We start from the raw sequence: 24,024 nt of genomic DNA on the forward strand, positions 1-24,024 counted from the left end.
TCAACCCTTTGTTAATCTGAAACGACTTCTATGTACTGACCTGTCCTGTGTGTTCCGTCTCATCTTTATTGATGAGATACATCAGGAAGAACCTGAAAGAGAAAATGAAACTCTAGAGTGGATATTCTACCTTCTGTTAGCATCCTGTCTTCGCTGACAGGATTTGGCATGCGTACTTCTCATTACCGTAACTCCTAGACCGTTTGTGATATCTAGAAAATTCAAATTCAATGGACTGACAATGGGTGTGACCCTGCTTTTCGCCCTATGCCAACCAAGATTGGCACAGCACCTCCGCCACCCTCATGTGGAGGATAAAGTGGTAGAATACTGATGGATGGATACCGGAAAGCAGAGAAATAGAGCTTTGCGCCCATATACTTGTCATTACGGTAGCCCTCCGGACTTCTTGTGTCTACTTGTGACGTCAGCTTCGTCAGTACCGTAATCCCTAAACAGTTGGATCACTGCCAGATGTTGAAAGTGAAAGTTGTCTTGGAAAAAAGGGGCAGAAGCACTCACTCATTGAACATTTTCTTGACAATTCTACAGCCATAAAATCAAAATAAAGTAATAAAAATAAGATTGTCATGATGGTCATGGGTCACCGTCACTCACATGTAGTTAGCTAAGTTGTGCTCTTCTAAGGTGTGTGTCTCGAAGCCGTGCGGCGTTGTGTCAAAGTAGTCGCTTCCAATTCCGCAGATGAAACACTTTGTCTAGAAGGAGGAAAGAGACAGATTACATTACTCACATCCCTCTTTCTCTCTCTAAGAACTGAAGGAGAGTTGAAGGTGGATTTCACTTGAAGACCTCAGAGACTCAGGATCTTACCTCCATGTCCTCTCTGACCTGCTCCTGCTGGTCTCTCAGCTCTCCAAAGGCATCAATGATCAGACCTGACAGAAAGAGACAGCAGTCATTCCCTACTACACAGAAGATCAGAGTGATTCACAACTGTTGAGGAAGGTGAAGGTGTTTACTTTGATATTTCATATTTGAAAGAGGCATTCTGAGAAAAATAACAGGATATGAAATCATGTAAGACGATCGACTTTGACACAAGACATAATACAAAAGGTGGATGAGTATCTTTTTGAAATACTGCCAGAATATCGGCAAGTAAAAAAGCAATTACAAGATTATGTTATAGAGTGGAACCACCGACCGAGGAGCAGTGGCTGCACATTGTGGAAGAGACATTTGTAATGGAAAAACTGACACATAAATTATGATTATAAGAGACACAGTTTAACGAAAAATGGACTGATTACAGAAGCCAGGAAGAGGACACCACCATTACCACTAGACAATAAGGACTTCGAGAAAATGATCATTGTCTAATGATGTATTTATGTTGCACCTTGACATAATAATTGTTCAAAGAAAATCTTAAAATGCTTGTTAAAAAAAAGAAGAAGAAGAAAGAGACAACCTGAAACCTTCCTTATAGCTACTGGCTTTCATCAGACGCTGCTTATTGTTTGCATTTCATGAGCAAAGTTGAATAAGTGCCACTTATTTGTATTGTCTAATTTTCCACACGTACTGACACAAATCTGAACCTTAAAGTACCATCACTGTTTTCAGCCCTGTTTTCCAGGTGCTGCATTCCAAAAAGTCCAGAAATTCTTCAGAAATCTCAATTTAATGCAGACGTGGCCAGAAAAACGTGTGTGTGTCACAACTGTGTTGTTCACGTGTGTGCGGGTGACTCCTTTAATAAGAACGTATTTATACACGCAAAAGACACTAAACGTGAATATACAGTATGTTACAATACATGACACTAAATCACAAAAGAAATATCACTGGTAGGACCGTTCGTACCCTGGATAATAGCCAACAGGATGACAATGACAAAGAAGAAGAAGGTGATGTCGAAGACCACTCGGTAGAGCTCATATTCATCTCCAGCTGGGTCCTCGATTTCATCTCCAATACCACCACCGGCACGCACGCCAACATACATGTGGAACAGGTAACACTGCAGGGGGACATGAGCACAGCGGTCAGGTCTGAAGTGTAGTTTTTGTTTAGTTTGGTCGTTCGAATAAACCGCCCAAAATAACTCACCGTCATCATGTCGTCACACTTCATGTCCGGTTCGTCCTCGTCCTCGCTCTTGTTGTAGAACTTGCGGAAGAAGTTGAAGGCCACCACGGTGTACAGATACACCACCACGGCGAGCAAACCCACCGTCATCAACAGCTGAAAGGAACGGGTGAGTATATGATCAGTATATAGTCAGTTTTACAGTTTGTCATATAGAAAAGGTGGAAACATGCAGACCTGTTTGCCATTGTGAGTAACAGAGGACAGGATGGTGCGCAGGGTTTTAACTCCCATAGCGATGTCCAGGAGATGGCAAGCGAAGAAAAAGTTGTTGTAGTGTCCGAGGAGAGACATCAGCATGTACCAGACCAGGTAGAGGAAAGTCTACAAGATGAAAGAGAACCGTCAGTGACGCCATTTTCAAAACAGATTCTCTTCAAGTTTCTAAATTTTAAAACAGACTCACGTTGTCAGTGAACACGACACCAAACTTCCAGATCTGGTACTTGATGTCAATAGATGTTATCCTGCAGAGAGATGGACATGTTTGTGCTGCAGCATTTTCTGAAATAAACATTTGAATAAAAGTGTTGCTGTAAATACCAGCTGAACAGTGAGGTGTCTTGTTCAGGCTTCTTTTCGTGTGTCATGGCGCTGACGTCCAGAGAAGCCAAGTCCATGCCGAGCAGCTCTGCGATCCTCTCTCTGCCATAGATGTCTCCATATTTATCCAGCACCTGCATACATCGCACACAGATGTCACTTTCACTCTGAACACGAATCCCTGCAAAAACATTACTCACTAAAGTCACTTTTGAACCAAAGTGTCAAAATAACTCACCTTTCTTTTGACAAACTTGTCCCAGTAATTGTTGGGGAAAGAGCTGTTTTTAAAGAGAAATATGAAAAAATTAAGTTCTTTTTTTATTTTTATTTTTATCATTTTGTTGCTGGTGTACCAGCATCGTTTATGTTTTGTACAACCACTGTGTGGAAATCTAAATTGCCTGATCACAAGTGGACAGCTTGTTAAAGTTCAGGTGTGAATCTACCCAAATGCATCCTGAACGTGACACATCCAAAACCACATTTGGAGGAAACAGTCTCCTCAACTAACGTTTGACCCGCTTCAGTTTCATAGTGAATGTGTGAACACTTCTCAGGGCACATACTGCATGATTTTATGTTTTTTTGTAGGTACTGTTGTAGTAGTAGCAGCATGATTTCTTTTTTTTCTAATCATTGAAATCTTATTTCATGTTACAGGGATATATGCGTAATGATTCTCTCCTATTGTTCATGTAACAATGCGTTATATTTAAATAAATGAAAATTAATATATCTGCACAAGCAGAGTGGTAATAACATAATTTGGTATTATCCATTTATCTGATAATACAGCTGGGGGCTTACGGAGTGTTGAGCACCATTCTGTCCCACTGGCCCTTAATATCGTCGTCCTCTGGTTGCTCAGTGACATAAAGTCCGTCAAACTCCAGCTTTCTGGCCAGCTCCTTCTCCCTCTTGAAGATAACGAGAGGGACCTGAAAAGCATGGAGGGAATTCGGAACAAAATGCGTAAGAAACACGTGGATTCTCTTGTAGCAAAGCACAGAGACCACTGCGTACCTTGAGGCAGTTGTAACCGATGATGCAAAGGAAGGAGATGATGGTGTGGATGATACCGAAGAAAGCCATGGCTGGTTCCATGTAACCAGTACTCTCCTCCAAGAAGTAGTACATGGGACCTTCTTCATCATCTTCTTCTCCTCCATCATCTAATCCGGAACCATCCTCCTCAGCGCCAGAGCCTTCAAACATGCCAGAGCCCTCAAACAGACCAGAACCCTCAAAGTCTTCCTCACCTGGAGGAGTGTCAGACACCTGAAAAGAATAGACATTGTTTTGTTTACATTTCATTCATGTAGGATGACTGCAAAAAGAGGTATTTATCATCATGGATGTATGTTTTATGTAAGTTAACAGACCTTGTAGAAGAGCAGGATGAAATTGAGAGCGAAGGCGATGAACAGAGCCAAGAACCGTAGGTTGTAGAAGTTACGAGAAAGGTAATTCTGGCAAGAAATAAACATTAGACACAAGTTAAACTTGAGAATTATGACTTATGAATTATTGTATGTGCTGCAACAAACAACTACTGCTCACCATGAATTTAATCCTCTGAACCTCCAGCTCATTCCAGAGCTCAAAGCCCTCTTCAACAGGTTTCTTGTCTTTCTTTGTCTTGGTCGTCACTGTTATTTCCTCCTCCTCCTTCGGCTCTTCTGGCTTTTCTTCCTTTACTTCAGGTTCAGGTTCTGCCTTCTCTTCCTTCTCTCCACTCTCAGTGCTGGGAAAGTCAGACGACGTGAGAAACATAGACATTTTACACATTAAAACCATCTGAAGACTCAAGACCAGCACTATTTTAAAAAATGATTTAAAGTTTATAACCACACAGATGGGAGACAACGTGAACAGCTAATAATGAACACTGAAACAACAATCTTACTCTGCTTTTTCAGTTTCCTGAGGAACCTCTTCTCCCTCATGTGCAACGGGTTGCTCCTCTCCTTGTTCTCCCACAGTGGAAGCCATCTGTTCCACCAGTTTCCTCTTCAGCAGTGGCGTCCCCTCTGGAGTTGGAGGCTCTTCTGGCGTCGTCTCACCAAAGTCTCCAAGTCCGCCAGGAGTATTGAAGCCAGGCAGGCGACCTCCTTCTCTCTCCTCGCCATCCCCTTCTTCCTCCTCTTCCCCTCCTGCATCTAAGAGTTCTGCTGCTCCATCTGCATCTTGCACTTCTCTAGCTCCTGGTTCAGGTGGAAGGTCACCATGAACTTCATCCTGCGTTGGATCAGGCATACTCGCTAAAATCTCTGTCACTGTCATCTTCTTGGCACCCTCCACTAAACCTCCACCAAACAGCACCTTCCATATGAATGTGAAGAAGCCCTTACATATGCTGTAAACAAACATCAGGATGCCCATCACAACAGTGTAGATAAACGTAACCAGGCCGATCACCATATCCTTCACTGTCATCTTCCTTAGTTTGCGGTACTGACGCCGCAGATTACGGAAGGTGAACATGCTGAAGAAGTCAAACACACTCTTCAGGAACTCTGCAAAGGCGGACGTCGACTCTGCATCTTCACCTTCTCCATTGCCTTCCTCCCCTTCTCCAGACTCTGCTTCCTCTCCTCCACCCTCCTCTTCTTCATCATCATCTTCCTCCTCTGCACCGTCTCCCTCTGGCTCAGAGATGGATGCAGCGATGTTCATCTCAAAGATGGTGTCCTCACAGAAGTTCACAAACATCTCCATCTTCTCACTCTCACCGCCCTCGTTGACCACATCAAAGATGAACTGCCGCTTGGACTCTCTGACTTGTGGCATTTCCCACTGATTGCGGTTCGCCTCACTGATTTCAAAGTAAATGCGCTCAATCTTCCTACTGGCTCCCATGATCTCGATGCGGCCCAGGAACGGACGGAAGTAGTTGAGAACACTCTCGGCCTGCTCCAGGAAGTTCTGTAGGCGGGTATCATGAGGCACATGCTCTGACAGGTTTGTCAGCAGAACAGCGATATTGAAACCAATGTCTTTGGCTGGCTCCTGGAAACGATCAGCAAACTCCTCAAAGTTGATCATCTCGTTCTCGTCAGCTTCTGAGCAGGAGAGGAGGAACTGGATTTCTGAGGGGGAGTACTGCTTCTGGCTGTCCATGGCCTTGGAGAAGTCCTTCTTGGAGATGAGTCCACGGGGGTCAGTCACGTAGTCTCGGAAGGCGTCAGACGCCACAATGTCCTTGAGCTTGAGGAACATGTCGAAGAACTTGAGGATCATCTCCACATTGCTTGACGACTCAACCAGCATGTCGACCATCTGCCTGGCAATGGTGCCATTCACCACATTGCCTGAAAAAATACACGGCAATGGTGCTCAGGAAAATTTACATATGTGACAGAAAAACAGCATCTAATTGAATTGTGGGAGATAATGTACCTTCCAGCAGAGACAGAAGCATCACGACCATGTCCTTCTGCAAATCCAGCAGCTCTTTCAGCAGTCCAATTTGACTGGAGTCCTACAACATGCACAAACACAGCAAAACACAGACAAACAAACAAACATAGGAGAAAATAATATTCTTCAGATGTGCTGTGTACAAAGTTATTATTAAAATATATTAAGAGGACATATCACAGTTTAATTTGACAGTAAGTAACTTCTCTCTGAGACTTAAAACGTTGAAAGACGCTACCTCAGAGTGTGCTCTACTCCAAAAGTGATCCTGGGTTTGCATTTTTAAATAAAGAACAAATATTTTCAATATTGTAAAGTGTACATTGAATGTGATGGAGGGCAAGACATGTGAAAGAGAAGGAGAGGAAAAGCCTGTGCTAGACAGCACTGTCTTTTCCCTTTATATGAAAAAGTGGCTGCAGCATGGGAGCATGGAAGGAAGACATAAATGGAGATGCTGATCTTAGCACTCCTGAAGACCTGCACCAGCAGATAACAAGAGCCACACGTAATGTATGTGAGACAGTCTAAAGAGTCTGGCTGGTGGAGATCTTGAGGAAAAAGGGTGTCAGGGGAGACAAGCACTCACCAAAAGTAAAATCACAGGGGGACCTTTTAAGAGAGATAACTCAAAGTAGACAAAACAACACAATACCATGGGATTTTAAATGAAAGCAAAGCAAGATGTTTACATGCTTTAAAAAGCAACATAAATGACATGTATCATCTATTCTTCTCTCTCTATATACATGCCTTATATTCATTGCTTTTAAGAGGAAAATTGAATTTGTCCAAGTACATTATTGAATGAATTATCAGAAATGTTCTATGCATTTTCACAATTCATTTACTGTAAATTTTCACAATTTTTGTAGCTTTTATTTTATTTTATAAAGAGTGTTATGTATCTGGTATATAGTTATATAATTACACCTGATGTTAAAGGTACAGTGTGTAAGATGTTAGCAACATTTATTTGGTGAAGTTGCCACTGAATGTCCCTCACTCGTATTTACTTAGCAGCAAAACTCAAAAGATGTTAAGTTTGACCATTGTGGGCTATTGTACAACGTGATGGTCCAAAATGACAGCCTCTACAGAGCTAATCAGGCTCCTGATATTTATATAAAAGGCTTATTATACTGAAATGACAACAGGTGACTTTATTTATTGTATCTTTAATTTCTGCCAAATTAAAAATTATATTACCTCAATTTTACACACTGGATCTTAAATGGCTTGCTAGGAAAAACAAGCAAACTGTAAAACTGTAAATGCAAAATGGAAAATGTGAGTTGCTGCAGATGAAAAACACAAAGAGGCAAATGATGTAGGTTGTTAAGCTGTGAAACAAATAATGGAGTGAAGCATGGGGGCCCTGCATTCGCAGAGAGACACAGATTCTTACGCCATTTCGTTGTCCAGGATCGGGATGCATCTGACAGGGTTACACATGGAAATAAAAATGTAATCCAGAAACATTTTTACTTCGTTTTTGTACTGCCGTTCACCACTGTTACTGATAATTTAATTTCTTACAGTCTTCTAATTAAAATTACACCAACACCTGTTTTTAAAAAGATAATTTTAGTGTTGGCACAAATGATATAGGGCAGGGATCCTCAGTCCTGGTCCTGGGGACCCACTGCCCTGCATGCTTTAGATGTTTCACTGCTCCAACACACCTTATTAGGTGCCTGCTGCTGCAAGGCATACTAGTCAGAACCCTAGGGTTCTGACTAGAATGCATTGCAAAGCAAGCATCTATTGATATTCCACTTGCGTATATTCCACTTGATATTATTCCTCCTCCGCCCGTTTTTCGCCGCGCTACTCCTCCCGCAGCTTTGAGAAAACCTCAACACAAGTTATATCAAAACGTGCGCCTTGACCGGGAATCGTGAGCTATGAGTTTTCTAAGACTTTCGTGTAATCATGGCGACAGAAATCGCGAAAAACTGCGATTAATTTCCACTCACACAATAATGGGAAACAACCAAAAACCAAGCCCGCTTTGGAGCATCACAGTGTCGTCATACTTTAACGTAGAAACGTGGTTGAAACTTTAAACGAGTCACAAGACTTGAGACTTTTCTGACCTAAGTCAAAGTTTTGATACATATTACGGTTTTTAAACAATCGCAGTTTGTACTTTTTTTTACGTTTTCAGATTTTATAATGAGTGTGTATTGCGTGTGTAGGCGGCAGCTAGAGTACTCTAGTGAGAACCAGCAAAATAATCACCAAAAATCTCTAAACAAACTCTTCCCCTGCCCACGATTTCCAACCTACACAGACAATTTTTACATCAAAACATTGCCATGGGTGTCGTGTAACCCTGTGTGTGTTTTCATGTTCATATGACTTGTAGTTTTTCTTAAAATCACCTCAAAGCGCAGACAACTCTGGTCACACTCTCCATCCACCTCAATGTTAAAATGTCTGCTTTTGAGTTCTGGAAAAATCAAGACGAGGATGATTTTAAAACTGTGATTTCTCTGTCAATTCACGTCCGTTTGTCACCAATTTAAATGTGGGAGTTGCTGAAAGCCTCCTGACGCTCACAAACCAAAAATTTTATCTCTATCATCAACCGTTCTTGAAATATGACAACTTTAAAACATGCTGTTTTCTCTGCTTTCTCTGCTGGTTTTGGAGAGATAGAGACAGGTGTGTGTGTGCGTGTGTGTGCGTGTGCGTGTGTAAGGAGCAGAGGGGACTTTGGGAGGGGCTTGTCAGTCTCTCTGTATTCTTCCACCCAAAACTTTGACGTCTAACTCCTCCCACAGTTTTGAGAAAACCCCCACACATGTTATATCAAAACGTGCGGCTCGATCGGGACTTGTGTGCTATGACTTTTCTAAGCGTTTCAAGTAACCATGGCGACAAAAATCGCAAGAAAATGCCATATAACTTCCACATGCCGCAAGAACTGCAGGCACCCTCGAAATTTCGGCACGGAATTGCCGATCTAGTTCAAATTGTCAGCTAATCATCAAGCTCTGCAAGAGCCTGATAATGATTCATTTGAATCAGTTGTGTTGAAGCAGGGAAACATCTCAAACATGCATGATTAGGATAAAGAAACTCTGATATAGAGTAATCTGCAGCATGATTAAACCTTGTTACCTGCAGCAGTATTGTGGCTGTAGTCAGTAATTATATCAGAGCATAATCTTATGCCTTATAATCTCATGAGCAGCTGCTGTTGGATATTCTACAGGTTTTCCTGTCTTACTTTTACGTTTTTAAAAGGAAACTCCAGTAACTCGATATGTAATACAAAGCATCTAAATACAAATATGTGCTTTAAGCAGCATCAGTCAAAAGTGTCACAGAATTAGTCGGCATAGAAAACACTGCAGCCCTGTGTTAGGTCAAACAGACACACAAAGCAAAGCACACGTTAGACTCTAAACACAGGTCAGTACAGTATGAAATGAACAGATTATATTATACACAGTCAGAAAATATAGAGGGAAGAAAAAGGTAAACTGTTTTTACTCAAATTGTTTCTGCCATCTTTACTTGTGTTCATGTTCAGTGGACTCGACTGATTAATTTATTATTTTATCTGTATAAAAAACTTTCTGCACAGGTACAGCAGCATTTAACCGAATTACCTTTGAGGTTGACAAAAGTTGGAATATTTCCAAAAATTGTGGAAATATTGTTTTTTATATAAGGTTGTACATTCATTCATTAATACCAATAATAACTGAATTAAGAATCTCTTATATTACATACAAGTACAGCATACACATCTGTGTATGTACTGTGTATGAATCTGAGTCCAACTCTAACATGACAAATATGTCATAGTGTGTTTTAATTTATTTTAACTATACTCTACAAGCTATCATCACTTCTTACAAAATGTATTCCAGTAAAGAGGCAGATACAACATGACAAAGAAAAGCAGGGATAAAGACGGTTAAGATACGAAAAAGTTTGATTAAAAACAAAAGGGTAATAATCAAATAAATACATACTTTACTCTGCAGGAGAGAGACAGTTCACATAATTAGTCATCACAAAGTGAACAAGCGAATTAAATACTCTGCATTTAAAGGTTCACTTTATTTCAAAATTGGTAAAAAAAAATAAAATTATGCTTTGGTCAACTGTAACAAACACATAATTTTTTTAAATTTAGAATCAGAACAGAAAATATTGAATGAAGGTGTTTGTTTCCGAAACCACTTACCTGAGCAAGTTTCATCATCATATGAGCAAAGACGTGCAGGAAGCCCACAACGGCATCCCACAATCTGCTGTGGGCCAGAGACTGCTGGTTTCCAGTGCAGGGACCCTAATGGAAACATGAGGATAATATTTTCAGTGGTTTCATTACTTAAGGAGATAAAATGTATCTTCTTCAAAATATTTTTTTCTGAAGATCTGTGCATTATATTGTTATAACAGCCTTGAGCTTAACTTAGCTTTTTTTGCTTCATTTCACTGACTTCAGTTTTTACTTTTGGAAATTAAAATTGTCATCTATATATTTTTTTCTTTTATTTAATCAAATATTTAATCCAATTGGAATTAAGAAACTCTTTTCCAAGAGCGACCAAGACAGGCAGCAGCACAAATAAACATCAAAGTTGCACACATCAAAGACAACGAAAAACAAACAAAAAAAGAGAGAGAACAATTTAACATAATGACTACCTCAACTAATGATAGTGACATTCTTGGAAGTCTGCCTCTACGTCTTTCATTTTTAGTGAGCGTCAAGCTTCAAGTCCTTCCGTGGCTCCTTCCACTTTGAGTTTGACACTTTGTAATTACCCACTCGTAAGCACAGTAAACACTGTCAAACATCAGTGATGCAGTGCTAGGTTATTACAAAGTAGATTAAGCTCCTTACTCTGTGTCTAGATTATATGCTGTGCAACTACCAAACAGGAGGTGGAGGTGAATCAGCACACCTGATTACAATAAATAGGTCGTTATCAGGCTTCTGCAGCACTTCCTGATGAGCTGACCATTTGAATCAGGTGTGTTGGAGCAGGGAAACATCTAAAACATGCCCAGGGCAGGAAGTCCCGAGGACCAGGATTGAGAAACCCTGCTTCAGACCATGCACTACTGATCGTTTAAATAGAGCCCCATGTGATTCTTTCTTACCTGGATGTACTCGGTCAAGCTGTTGAAGACCTGTTTGGCCACAGTCATTGCTTTGGAGAAGTTCCTCTTACCAGGCTCATCGATGATGTCTTTACCAGAGTAGTACCAGTAAAAGTCACTGATCGACTCCTGTAAAACAAAAAGGAGGAGGAGATTCTTTTAAATTTCTTCTAAATTAAATCACACATCTAAATTGTTCCAGATAAAACATTTATACATCGTTTTATGTATGCATCTGTTTGGTTTTGGCTTAGAATGAACTTAAAATTAAACTAACATACATTTCATTTGTTTATTTAAAAGTTAATTACAATGACCTCTGTTGAGGAGTTTTGTTTTTTCAGCCATTTTTTATTGTTTGTTTGTTTGTGGTGTGATTTTGATGACATTCTCTGGTGATGTACTAGATTATGGGCAGAGGAAGAATTAGATTTTACTGGTGAGCTGGACAGGATCTGGAGTTATTCTTTTGAAGATTTGCAAGACAGGTGAGTGTACCGACACTGTGGCAGAGGTTTATTCACTTTGCCTGGTTTCTGTAGTTACATTGTAATTTTAAGTGTACTGCTTGATCATCAGCGGTTTACAAATCTCTCAAACATGCTGACAAATAAACTGAAATGTACTCAAGCAAAGTGGGATTTCACAATGTCTATTCATTATTTAGAGGTAAGAAGTTTGGAGACAGTGGGACTGAGGTCACAGTCACAGTATCATAATGACCTGTAGTCGCAGCAGGTAATCCACAGTGCAGATGATGATATTGATGGTGGTGGTGCTGCCTGTCTGAGTTCTCAGGTAGTTCTGAAAATCTGAACACAGAAAACATCAAAAACAACAGTTTTCCACTACTGAAATAGAACAACACGCAAGTCTAATTCAGGTAGAACAGATCAAATGTGAGGACAATACAAATGTACCCCCATATTTTCTACATGTAAAGTACAAACAGGCATAGATATAGTTTAAGTTGTTAGTAAGTAAACAAGCACTCTGGCAGCTGGAAATTCACTTCAAACCACTCCGATGTGTGGAGAAGAGACGGCCTTGTCCTTCACCGACTCACCGTTATTGTGGCCTTCACACAGAAGCTGCAGGAAGCGGAAGAGGTCACATGTAAACTCATCGTCTGCCATCACTTTCTCATCTGAACAGAGGAACAAAAGAAAAGCAAATTAATGTAATCTAAAAGTCCTCATGCAGGGTACAATGTGTTATTCTATTAGATTACATAGTTACAACCAAGTACTGCACAAGAGATTAGGTATATTAGAAGAAAATACCAGTGTACAGATTTGCTAATTCTGCCGTTTTGTCTCATATTACTGTGTTTAGAAATATGAGTTTTTTTCCTGTGTAAGATATTGATCATATTACTTCACAACAAAAGAAAATAACAAGAGATTAATTACAATACTTGGGTATATTTATTAGGTATTCCAGCTATTATTTTACGGAACATGAAGCTCCTTGCAATAAAATAGCACACTGGTAAGAATCTTTAGCTTAACAAGTCATTTGATCTGTGTTTGAAATCTGGCCTGAAATCACATCTAAATCTTTGTTATTTCACAAAAAAGAGTACTAGAAGTAAATGAAAATCTCAATCTTAATCTTAATAGAAGTACAGCCTCTATTACGATACAAAACTCTGTCAAAATCTGAATCCAATGACTTGTTAAGGAGGATTAGATTTTTAGACTATTAGTCTAATATTATTAATCTGTGTTAAAATCAAAAACCAGCACTGGTGAAATGGTGATTATGATAATACAGCCTTTCACTAAAACTATGAGGAAACACAAGTAACACTGCGAAGCAGGTCAATATTAAGAAGCAAAACTGTCATCAACCAAAGCAGGAGTGTGTGCATGTGTGTGTGATGACACTGTCCAGTGGACAATTTTGTCCATCATCTATGAGTCAGCTCATGCCATTCTCCGACTTTGATTAGATTATGTTAGTAAAAAACACAAAAACCTCTGAGTCCCTGGCTATTTGTCAGCAGGAGAGGGAGGTTTTTACAGAAAACAAGTTTTCAAGTAAATTCAAATACACAACAGGTCACTTCACATTGAAATGGTGTTTGACATACACAGATAAATGAGGACAGAAAACCCAGACACACACATATTTACATACAAACACCCTCAAGGACACAAATGTGATGTTGAACACATGGATAACATCAAGGCACACGCTCATGCAGGACAGATCGACTGAACTCTGCAAACTTCAGGAAGCTAAAAGTTTGGATGTTGTGGAAACTCATTTTTATCTGATACTGGAAAATGCAGATTTGGTGAGTTTGTCCCTGTAGTTTTCAGAGTGGGATTAACAAATAACAACTTGGGTTTTTATTTTACATGTGAGCATTTTAAATCCAATCAATTACAAAATACACATTTCGGTCTTAGATCGTTCTTAGCATGCTAGCAGAGATGGGGCGACTTTAAAAAGTACTTCTTTTTATCAAAAATGCACAAACATGCTCAGATTTGATCATGGTGGTCGATAGAAAAAAGAACAAGATCATGACGACATGACATATTCTCCAGGCACCAAACAAAACATTCGGTGCTCTCACAGTAACCTGCCGATGTGTTATTTCCCTCTGATAAAGAAAAGCCCATTGTGTTGTTTAATGTACAGATAAAGCAACACCAATCTGTAATTCCTTGATACGGTAATTATTTGGAGTTGATCTTTTCATATCCACACAATGACTAAGTTACAACTAAGTTTACATGGACACCAACAATTCAAATATGGCATATAATCTGAATTAGACATTAGCCATTATGAGTGTGATGTTTACAGCAGTTGTGAACAGAATATCCAAGTCTTAATTCTGTTTTGTTTTACACAGCAGCACACAGTCAGATTGTAACTTTCTCTGCTGTGACAACATAGTCCAATTACGGTGTATACATGTCTACATATGTTTGACAGCCACTTTATTAGGTACACTTTATAGTACTATTAGAAAAGGGACAGGAATGGAATCGACTGTGATCCTCTGCTGATGGAGCTCATCTCCTATTTGAGTTATTTGAGTTGTCTCTATCATTTTGAACTGCTGCTCACTGGTTGTTTTGACCATGTCACATGACACATGATTGTCTGATTAGATATCTAACATTGACTCAAATCAGATCAAATATAATCTGACTAAAGTGCATACATATCTAAATAATGTGACTACGATCAGACCACTCTATATGTCTTAACCAGATTTTTTCTTATTTTAAGTATAACCTTATTCAGATGAATTAATATGAGAATATTGCTGTCCATGTAAATATACTGCACGTCTGTTGCTTATGTTCTCATTGCCATGGAAACACAAAAGACTAAAGAGGGAGGGGGCAAAGAAAATCCTGTTGCCTTGGAAATAGCCTACAGATGAAAACAAACAAAATGATCAAACCCAAAGTATTTGTGTTTTTCTCTCCAGAGACAAAATGATTGGAGACAGACAGGGGTTTAGTGGAAAAGACAAAACTGAGGTGGCATATTATTATCTCATGACAAATATGGACACAGGGCTGAAAAATGTAACCATGGAGACTATTGTTAAATAATAACATATCTTTAGCAAACAAATGAGCGGGACTACATACAACAGAGACAACAGGTTATGAGTACAAATACATAATTACAGGGTTGGTGATTAATTTTGCACTAAATTATTGTGTTTCATTAGAAAACACATATTAAATGTAGGGTTTTGAGGTTTTATATGCCGTGGTTTTAAACGTGTATTGCCGCAATGTGGAACAATTGTGGACATAGGGTTACATACTGGGAGAATGAGGCTAGTGAGAGAGTCAGCGAATTCCTGCTGCAATTCATTTCATAGTTTTTAGGACACAGGGTCAGTTTGTCGCTCTACGATTTATTTGGGAAAACTAAGTGAGAGGGGGAGAAGGAGGGTACTGCCTTGACTTTGCACGGATCTGTCCTAAGACTGAGTTGACAGAGTTACAGTAGATCTGTGATATAAACACTCAAGGAGGAAAGTCAAGCTTTACAACCACTTGCTATGCCTGAGTAAATCTACAGCTATATGTGTATCATTGCGTGGTTTCTGTTATATGATGTAGGAGTGAGCGAGTGAGTGAAAAGCTTGCTTTCACTAGATCCTTGAGTGTGAAATGAAATGCATATTAAAATCACAGCAGGGAAAAGGCCAGTGAGGTGTTGACTCAAAGTTCAAAGAGACAGAGGACATAGAGGAAGTGAAAGAGAGAAAAAAGGGAAATATATGACAGCAAAGTTTCATTTACCACGTTCTAGCTTCATATCTGAGAACCGTGTGAGCAGCAAAATGACGAGAGGTGAGGGCATGGGCATGAGGGGTAAAGGGTTGAAACGGGCAAAGTGAGCGAGACGATGGGGGGGAGGGGGAGAGAAAGACAAAGAGAGACGCAGTGAGTGCAAAAATCTCATGGCTGTCAGTGGATGATAAACAGTTTCATACATCAACAGTCAAAAATGCTGTCATGGATCTTAACACCCCTGACACATTTACATGAGAACATACCTGCAACCAAGACATCCGCAAACAGGCACGTTCAAACACACAGGAAAAGACACACACCAGAACTACAAAAATGTCACAAACCCACGTGAAATGAAGTAGGAGAACAAAAACATCTTGTTTTTGTGTGTGTGTTTGTGTGCCAATGTTAAAGTCTGTATGACTGTGTGTGACAGCAAGAAGCTGTGGACCATACTCACTGGTGCCTTCCTCTGAAACCATCCCCAGTCCTTCAGCCTTGTTCTGTCTCTCAAACGCATTAAGATCCAAAACGCTGTCAACGTGAGAAACAAGCAGTCACTTTTTTTTTTACGATATGCACACTATGCTTACACTCTGAGCTTCTAGAGCACAAACAAGAAGAAATGTTGCATGAGAATCCACCACAGACCTGCAGGTCTGCATCAGAGTCTGAACACTAAGGAAAAATCCCACATCCTTTTTATCCTTCAGATAATCCAGCATTCTCTACACACAGACACAAAAAGAAACACAAACAACTCATCATGTCAACAGAAAGCTGCTGACAGCATTGAGATCTACAGCAACACTGATGTTAGGCTAAGAAACAGAAAATGGAGTCTCATTAAAATATGGTACAGAGTGTACAAGTGTGGCTCCATTTACCTGCTGTACATCACTGTTGCCTCCATTGAGGATGGAGATTCCTAGTTTGAGAGTGGAAGAAACCATGGCACCAGGTTCACCTGCAACAAGTGGAAACATTAGTGGTTTGGATCCAATATGTCACCTCACAATGAAATCAAAGTAGAGTTGGTTTAAATTATATTTCAGCAGCTCATATCACTTCTGTATGGCCTGGGGTACAGGTCCACAGCCACAAAAGTTTTGAGTGATTTTATTTGTATAGATTTTAAATATTATGACTCGCTATCTATAGGACCATGCTTTGGTACAATGGTTGGAAACCCCTTCACACACCTAGAGCCACCAATATCTCTTGAACCGCCTCTAGGTGCAGAATAACGTGTACAGTTATTGGAACTAGTCTATAGTGGAATAGTTGTGATGTAATATCATCATATGTTGCGGTGTGTAACAGCTACCTTTGCAGGCACTGATCATCTGTAGCACCATCTCTGCAGCCCCACGGTTGTGTAGACGGGACTGCTGGTACAAAAGCCTCTGTTTCTCCATCTCCTTTTCCTGTGGGGCAGAAAAGGAGGAAGACAGCTGTAACCCTGCCAACAGGGACTGCACTGCCCCCCGCACTCACTCAGTCACTCGAACACACATACACACACTTGGAGCTCAGCTTGTATTAGCGACAGTAATGGTTAGTCCGGCAGTTGACGTCTTGTAAAGGCGGCAAACACTCGATTGCAGCAAACATCTTTTTCGCAGAGCACAACATACACTTCACCCACTCTTCTGAGGAAGCACTTTTTATGAGTTTTATGAGTAACACTTACACCATGCACCTCCCGATTACAACCGTACGACATAATGCTTTATCTTATACGACCTGAAGTGCTGCAGTTACTCTGCCTGCAGCATCAGTCAGTTCCTCTCTGCTTTTATTCACTAGTGTGAAGTCACAAGAGCCACAGAGTTCTCAATGTACTTAATGAATCAGTGACTTTGACTTGATATTTAAGTTTAAATGTGTTAGACATTATTTGCCGGTGTTACTACATGATAATACGTAATGTGGCTTAGAAATAAGTTTTATTAGACTATAGAATGTTTTATTACACTCCATAGTGAATATTACGCATATTATACTTCAAATACAAAACTCAAGTGATTCAAAAAGTGGGGCGATTGCTGAATTCAGTTCACTTTCATAATTATGCTTTCAATAATAGTAAAATACTTGCCAACGTATCAGGACTAACAAAGGATCAAATTGAAATGATGTTATTATTATATTTCTGTCGAGCTAATGGCTTGAATCCTCATGTTCACACCATATTTGATGAAATACTTATATTCATATTATGATGGGCCAGACATGATGGAGATGGATTCACGACAATGCAACTGTATTAAACATCTCCATCCTGAATATGATAGTGGTTAATTGTATTACAGTTTCACCGTACATCGGCTATCACCAACCATCCTGCTGACTAAAGAGGTTACAGTTCATCCACTCACTGCATACCATGCATGAGGCATCACCCCGTCCTCCCCCCACCCCCACCACCCCTTGTAAGCCTGAGCGTGTTTGAAAAAGGTTATGGAGCAACTTTTTCTCTGGTTACAGAGGTCTGTGTGTGTGTGTGTGTGTGTGTGTGTGTTTGCGTGTTTGTCTGGACGTGTATATCCTTTGCTTGCGTGGGTGTGTGCCTTGTGGTCGTATGGTGACTGTGCAGGCTTTTACCGTCATCCTTCGTGAGCACAGAGAGGGAGTTGTCAACAGTTTCCAATTCAAAGTAAAAACAAACAAAAACAGTAGCACATCCGATGTTAGAGTTTCAGGTGAGTACGTCAGAGTGAACACAGGCTGATTAGCAGGTGAGTAATGGAGGGTTAAAGTCAAAAATGGGTGGTGCAAGTCTGAAATATAGCTCAGCACAAGAGAGCTGGTTCTACAGTTAAAAAACCTGCTGAATGATTTGGCTTTAAAACTATTATTATAATTTCCAATAATAGCTGCTCAATTCAGTCTTGGCTGACAGCATCACATCTCTGTGGCACATATCAAAAAATACATAGTAATTATCTGAATTTGACAAAAAATACCCTAAACTCACTAAGAGAGAGGGTGTAATGCTGCCACCCAGGAAAAGCCATGGGTCTCTAGATCTACAACATCATAGTGCCCAAACCTCCAAATCATATATACTCTAGATATTCATTCCAATTGCCAAACATACAAAGGGGCTGATTTACTAGTTAAAGCTGAAATAGACAACTTTTTTGGGTTAAACTTGTCATGTCACTTATAATTATTGACCCTCACCAAGTCATTTTTTCTTTGATAACTCAAGAAAGAAACTGCGTTATTCCACATCCAAAACAATACAGAGAATAGCGTTCACCGAGAATCTATTGAGGTTTTCATGCAGAGGTTACTTATTATGACACAACATTGGTGTCTTGTTAACGTTGTGTCTTTACATTAGTGATCAAAAAAGAACTGCTGCAGACACACAGAATGTGTTTGCTGCCTCTTCACATTGAACTGTCTAAGTGTTTGAATACGCTTTAATATATTTACAGCAACATTTTGGCCAAAATAAACTGTTTTAATGTGCAAAACAGCAAGAACTTGCAAAAATCAAAATCACTTGTGTGTATTTATTCAATTGCTGAAAGCTTTCCTAGCGCTTACTTCTAGCCCTTGTTTGTACCCAAATATTGAAATGCTCTTATTGTAAGTCGCTTTGGATAAAAACGTCTGCCAAATGTAATGTAATGTAATGAAAGATACACATTTAGTTCATATTTTAAAACTGGAAGTAGAATGTGGTAATTCGTGAAAGGTCTCAGTTAATCAACCCCTTACAAAATTCAGAAGCACATCAGGCTTGGGAATTGTGATTCTGAAATTAGGCAGCTTGCAAAAATTCTAAATTATATTTTTTTAAATTTTGTTGTCTTAAGTTGCACCATCTCTCTGCACTCAAGTCATGCAATTTTAGGAAGAAAAATAAATTGAGTGTGAAACAGTGAGTCGACTGGTGTCCAGCAAAGGCATGCACAGGTCAGTCCACCACAGCAGGAAATAGACAAGTGGTGTGAGTGAACGAGGAAAGCCAGGAAGAGAGGAAAAAGAGAAATGTTTGGTGTCGGGGGGATGTGCGGAATGTGATGACGTGTCGTGGCGGGGAATCGTTTCTCCGCTGACTCCCTTGTCTCCCTTCCCCTGGTCCCCCCATACCATCTCTGTCTGCCGCACCTCAAAGGCTGGCTCATCCCCCTCCTGCTCTTCCCCTTCGTCTTCCTCACCAATGTGGCAGCTCTGAGGAAGAAGACAGCGAGTCAGAGACCAAGTCCAAGATCATTTTAGATTCAGTAATCTAACTCCAAATTGCAACACAGCCTCATAAAACACGATCATGTACATGAGGTTTGCATTTTGCAGCAGACAACAGATTGACCTGCAGTTACGGATAAGAGATCTGCACACATACAGTCTTACCTTTGCCATAATATCAGCATAAGACATATAAAGATGATCGATGTCCAGTTTACTGTAATGACACGACACAAAAAAGGAATCGGTGAGTCTCACTGAAGAACAGCACACAGAGGTGCAGCAGGAGCGAGAGGCTCTTACGACTTTTCTGTGAGAGCTGTACGACTGAAGTGAAGAATCAGCTGATGAAGGGGGTCAGGCTTCGTCTCAGTCTCCTCTTCCTCTTCCTCCTCTTCCTCCAAGGCTTTCTAATTATTAGATCACAAATTGTGATTAGAGACTTAGTGTACAGTCTACAGTCTAATCTGTGATTCATTTGCCAAATGCAGTTTCTCCTCTTCACACATGGGAAATAGTGGTTGAATAACAGTTGAGTAAAGACTGAATACAGTTTATCTCTAGTCTTCTGTTCAGGATTTATTAGGTGTGTCTAAAAATATGGTTCACTGATGCTCTGGGACCATAGTAAGCATAACTCCAAAAAATGCTGTGATGATATCAAAACTGTCAGTGTGCGCTTACAACAGTTTACCTGTTCACTCACGAGTGACTGCACCTGCTCCTACACTACTGACCGCCTTTGGTTTGCAGCTGAGATGTCTTTGTCCCGAAAACGTGTCTTTCCTCGATATAAAAACACTTAGAAAACCACTTTATTTAAAGATAGGGAAATGAAGTAGAGCAAAAGAACAGAAAGAAGAGCAGACTCTTGTTTGATGCAAAGGCTGTAGGTACTACTGATGGAGCAGAAGAGAGGGCAGGATTATGTTTGAAGTTTGATACTGGTGCGTTCATGTTAATATTCTGTACAAACACGGAAAAACAGCGACGTTCAGTTGCTTCGGACGCCACTGAGGTGTCCATGTCTGTGTGTGCTCGGCTTCTTCCTCAAACACGCAACCAGTGTCTCAGAGCAGAGAATGTTGATGAATTTTACATGATATGAAACCTATGTTTTCAAAAACGTAGTCACTTTTTTTAATTATTCAAACACGTTTTTCTGTGGGGTGACAAAGTCTGAAATACTTGTATCACTTCACACAATCTTTGAAGACTGACTTACCGATAAGTCGTCAATCATCTTGTCCTCAAATGAGTAACCCTCAGTCTCTAACCAGTTGCGTTTGTATGCATCCAAAAACATGTTCGTTGCCCTGTGCCTGTGAGACAAGAGGTCATGGACACTCGATTAGAGAGGGCTACAATGGCTCATGTAAACCGTCTGGATTTTATTATTGCACATTTGTTTTTATGAGCGTGAAATTACGTGGGGATGTTGTACAAAGGCGTCATCCTGAAACACGCAACCACTGCCCTGCGGCGCTGTTTGGACAGCAGCTTGTGCCACACCATTTTCTTTGACTTGAAGGGATGTTCAGTCTGAAGCAAAAAAAATCTTACTTATAACAGCTTTTCCTAATATCAGACAGTGAATGAATACGAAATGTTGCCTAAACCTTGTGTGTCATGAGTGTTTTCCATACTCACCACCTCAATGTGGTAAAGCACAGCAGACACCTCTTGTACCCTCTTCACCACCTTCTCAGGGTCCTCGGCATCTTCAGCTTTTCCAGACATCTCCTTATAAAGAGACATCTGCCAGCGCATAGCTGGATCTTCCACCTAAGACCACGGAAAAAGTGGAAAGACATAGACAAATGTTGAGACATTTGTAAGCTTTATTCTCTCATCAATATCTTTAATACACCTCGACAAATTGACTCACCTTGCCTTGAAGATGCAGATTGTTGTGCAAGAACTCCCTCACCTCTTCATCTGTGTCTTTCTACAAGGAAAAATCCATTCTTTTATATTTGGAAACTATAAATGAAGAAATGTATCAATTCTAATCAGAGCGTTGCCTTATCCCCACATCAATTTACCAGTGAGTATCTGATCTTGGCGATATTGATGAGCTCCTGGTCTGCAGGAGAGCACATATTGAGGCCAATGGGAAGCATCTTCTTCAAGGCTGCTACAATAAGGGAGGTCTGTACAGAGTAACGGTCTCCACGCCGCTTCTTCTTAGTGCGCTCCTGTTCTGAGCCTCCGGACTGAAAAGGGGAAGGAAAAGTTTCATTTACAACTCACCACATCTCATATACCAAAAAGCTCCTTCTCAAAAATATATTTTATGACACGAAAAAGGCTATTTAATGTAGGGAAGAAGAAAAATGTACAGTATGAAAGAAAGATTGCTGCCAGTAACATTTTATGCAATAACATGCTGATACAGTGAATGAATAACTAAGTTAAAAATACTTTACCTCAGGTGACAACAGAACAAACAACGACACTTCTCTCATTAACAGGTGCTTCATTGCTGCATATGCTACAGTTGTCTCACACATTGCAGCCTCACTGTTAGTAGTGCAGTGGCCAGTATTACAGGGCATGTCCTGTCTATTCAACAGCATACAGAGCAGCACAAATCTATGGGGTCAGCTCCATCGCCCTAGAGCTCTTCTCACACACTCCTGTCCTGGGGCTGCCAGTGCTCATTACTGTCTGTTGTCTGGTCTCACAGCACCCTCTCTGCCCTTGCTTCGTTGGTGTGTGGGTAGAGAAAGGCGTTGTGATGATCAGATAACAGCTCACTACAGTAATGCCCAGCTGATAGCCACGGAGAGGAGGTTTTCTTGTTTATCTTACAGAAACCATGTAAAACATCAATAACACTGATTTAATATTCAATGATTTAAACTATGTGATGGTGTCAATGAATTAGACATGGAGTCCAGTTAGTGAAAATGATGACAGCTTTGTGGTGATGTCGAGATGTGTGTGACAGATGGACCAAGCAAATCTAAGGGTAGCAGTAAGGGATGGTATGACTTTTTGGTGTAAACATTGGACAGAGAAGAGACCCCCAGTGCAGGAATCTTTACCTCAAAAGAAGTAAATAAATAAATCCAAGCAACAATAAAAAAAACATTTTCAAAAATCACAGATGGCACAGTAGCACGGGCTCCACATCTGTATCCACCAGGGACGATCTAAAGGCAAACTGTTTATTAATCAAACAACAGTAGAGTGATGGTGCTCGGCTGCAGGAGTGCACCCTCCAAATGAGATACACAACCGCTCGACCGGGCGCCATGAATCCTCTCAGGCCAATCTACAATCTACTGCAAAGACCTTTCATCAAGCCGCTCCAGACCCTTGCTCACATATACGTATATAAACACACACGCACACACATACGTACCCTGCGCACACACACAGTTAGCAGTTTCATCTACATCTACGTTACTCAGTGTACCATTTCATCCGTATCACCCATGTATGTATATGTGGTGGTATGAGTGTGGTATTGGTGTCTGTGTGTAAGGAGTGTTGTGGTCCATAGCTTGATGAAATGCCCCCCCAAACCCAGGGTGCCATGCGATCAGCACAGCGCTCGTGCACAAACACAGTCTAACCTCTCCGTCTCCGGCCTAGTGGCCCAGCGTCCAACCCCGACACAGGATATAAGGAGAAAACACAGTTAGCGACACTCCGACTTCTATCTACAGATTAGGAATACTGCCTCTTACCGTGTCCTGGAAAAGAATGTCATTTACTATTTAATACCCCCTTATTATAGTGCTCTAATATCTACTGCATATAAAAATACCATCACTATTTACAGAATAATCATTGACCTGTCATTCTTATCCAATTTAAGGTAAAAAAGAAATAACAGCTTAGAAAAAAAAAAAAACAGGTTAAATATTCCCCAGCTTGAAATGGGTGGTTAGTCAAATATTAATTATTAGAGTTTAGTTTCTTAATGAGTTTCAGCTCAGGATATAAATAAAACATCTAAGTCAGGAACAGATTATGTTTAGGCAGGCCGTCGATGTGCTTTTCCACTCTCACCTTGGTCATCTTGCTCTTACTGTCAGCAGTCAGGAAGGACATGTTGTTGATTTCATTCATCACCACAAAGTTCTGCTCCTCTCGCTTAAAATTCTGCAATAAAAAACATAAAAACATAAAACAACATAAAAAATGTAGAAAACAACACCATGCAAAATAACGTAAATAAAACCAGAAAAAAAACAGACAGACAAGGCCAGACAACTCACGTGAGATTTAGACCAGAAAATGAAGACCTCTCCCACCATCCTGAACAGTTCCTCGGCATCAGGATCTGGACAGGTCAGCCACCTTGCTC

At 40.3% G+C, this 24,024-nt stretch overlaps 1 protein-coding gene across 1 annotated transcript in view; it reads right to left on the bottom strand.

Moving 5' to 3' along the window:
* The window catches only part of ryr1b (ryanodine receptor 1b (skeletal)), a 73,156-nt gene that overhangs the window by 1,721 nt on the left and 47,411 nt on the right, over nucleotides 1-24,024 (bottom strand). Inside the window, exons 71-107 of the mRNA XM_044031628.1 lie at nucleotides 23,936-24,023; nucleotides 23,727-23,819; nucleotides 23,288-23,302; nucleotides 21,749-21,919; nucleotides 21,592-21,651; nucleotides 21,354-21,488; nucleotides 21,133-21,245; nucleotides 20,929-21,025; nucleotides 20,007-20,113; nucleotides 19,869-19,920; nucleotides 19,608-19,688; nucleotides 16,825-16,924; nucleotides 16,385-16,464; nucleotides 16,149-16,225; nucleotides 15,958-16,031; nucleotides 15,504-15,521; nucleotides 12,281-12,361; nucleotides 11,938-12,026; nucleotides 11,215-11,343; nucleotides 10,289-10,393; nucleotides 7,490-7,519; nucleotides 6,320-6,349; nucleotides 6,061-6,142; nucleotides 4,568-5,972; nucleotides 4,222-4,405; nucleotides 4,044-4,130; nucleotides 3,685-3,939; nucleotides 3,469-3,599; nucleotides 2,897-2,939; nucleotides 2,659-2,792; nucleotides 2,522-2,582; nucleotides 2,293-2,439; nucleotides 2,077-2,211; nucleotides 1,831-1,987; nucleotides 835-899; nucleotides 619-719; nucleotides 41-92 (exon numbers count right to left, since the gene is read on the bottom strand). Coding sequence (XP_043887563.1) covers nucleotides 41-92; nucleotides 619-719; nucleotides 835-899; nucleotides 1,831-1,987; nucleotides 2,077-2,211; nucleotides 2,293-2,439; nucleotides 2,522-2,582; nucleotides 2,659-2,792; nucleotides 2,897-2,939; nucleotides 3,469-3,599; nucleotides 3,685-3,939; nucleotides 4,044-4,130; nucleotides 4,222-4,405; nucleotides 4,568-5,972; nucleotides 6,061-6,142; nucleotides 6,320-6,349; nucleotides 7,490-7,519; nucleotides 10,289-10,393; nucleotides 11,215-11,343; nucleotides 11,938-12,026; nucleotides 12,281-12,361; nucleotides 15,504-15,521; nucleotides 15,958-16,031; nucleotides 16,149-16,225; nucleotides 16,385-16,464; nucleotides 16,825-16,924; nucleotides 19,608-19,688; nucleotides 19,869-19,920; nucleotides 20,007-20,113; nucleotides 20,929-21,025; nucleotides 21,133-21,245; nucleotides 21,354-21,488; nucleotides 21,592-21,651; nucleotides 21,749-21,919; nucleotides 23,288-23,302; nucleotides 23,727-23,819; nucleotides 23,936-24,023 — 4,864 coding nt within the window. The remainder of the gene's footprint in view (nucleotides 1-40; nucleotides 93-618; nucleotides 720-834; nucleotides 900-1,830; nucleotides 1,988-2,076; nucleotides 2,212-2,292; nucleotides 2,440-2,521; nucleotides 2,583-2,658; nucleotides 2,793-2,896; nucleotides 2,940-3,468; nucleotides 3,600-3,684; nucleotides 3,940-4,043; nucleotides 4,131-4,221; nucleotides 4,406-4,567; nucleotides 5,973-6,060; nucleotides 6,143-6,319; nucleotides 6,350-7,489; nucleotides 7,520-10,288; nucleotides 10,394-11,214; nucleotides 11,344-11,937; nucleotides 12,027-12,280; nucleotides 12,362-15,503; nucleotides 15,522-15,957; nucleotides 16,032-16,148; nucleotides 16,226-16,384; nucleotides 16,465-16,824; nucleotides 16,925-19,607; nucleotides 19,689-19,868; nucleotides 19,921-20,006; nucleotides 20,114-20,928; nucleotides 21,026-21,132; nucleotides 21,246-21,353; nucleotides 21,489-21,591; nucleotides 21,652-21,748; nucleotides 21,920-23,287; nucleotides 23,303-23,726; nucleotides 23,820-23,935; nucleotide 24,024) is intronic.

The sequence above is a fragment of the Solea senegalensis genome, linkage group LG8 (genome assembly GCF_019176455.1).
Source record: "Solea senegalensis isolate Sse05_10M linkage group LG8, IFAPA_SoseM_1, whole genome shotgun sequence".
NCBI classification, from domain to species: domain Eukaryota; kingdom Metazoa; phylum Chordata; class Actinopteri; order Pleuronectiformes; family Soleidae; genus Solea; species Solea senegalensis.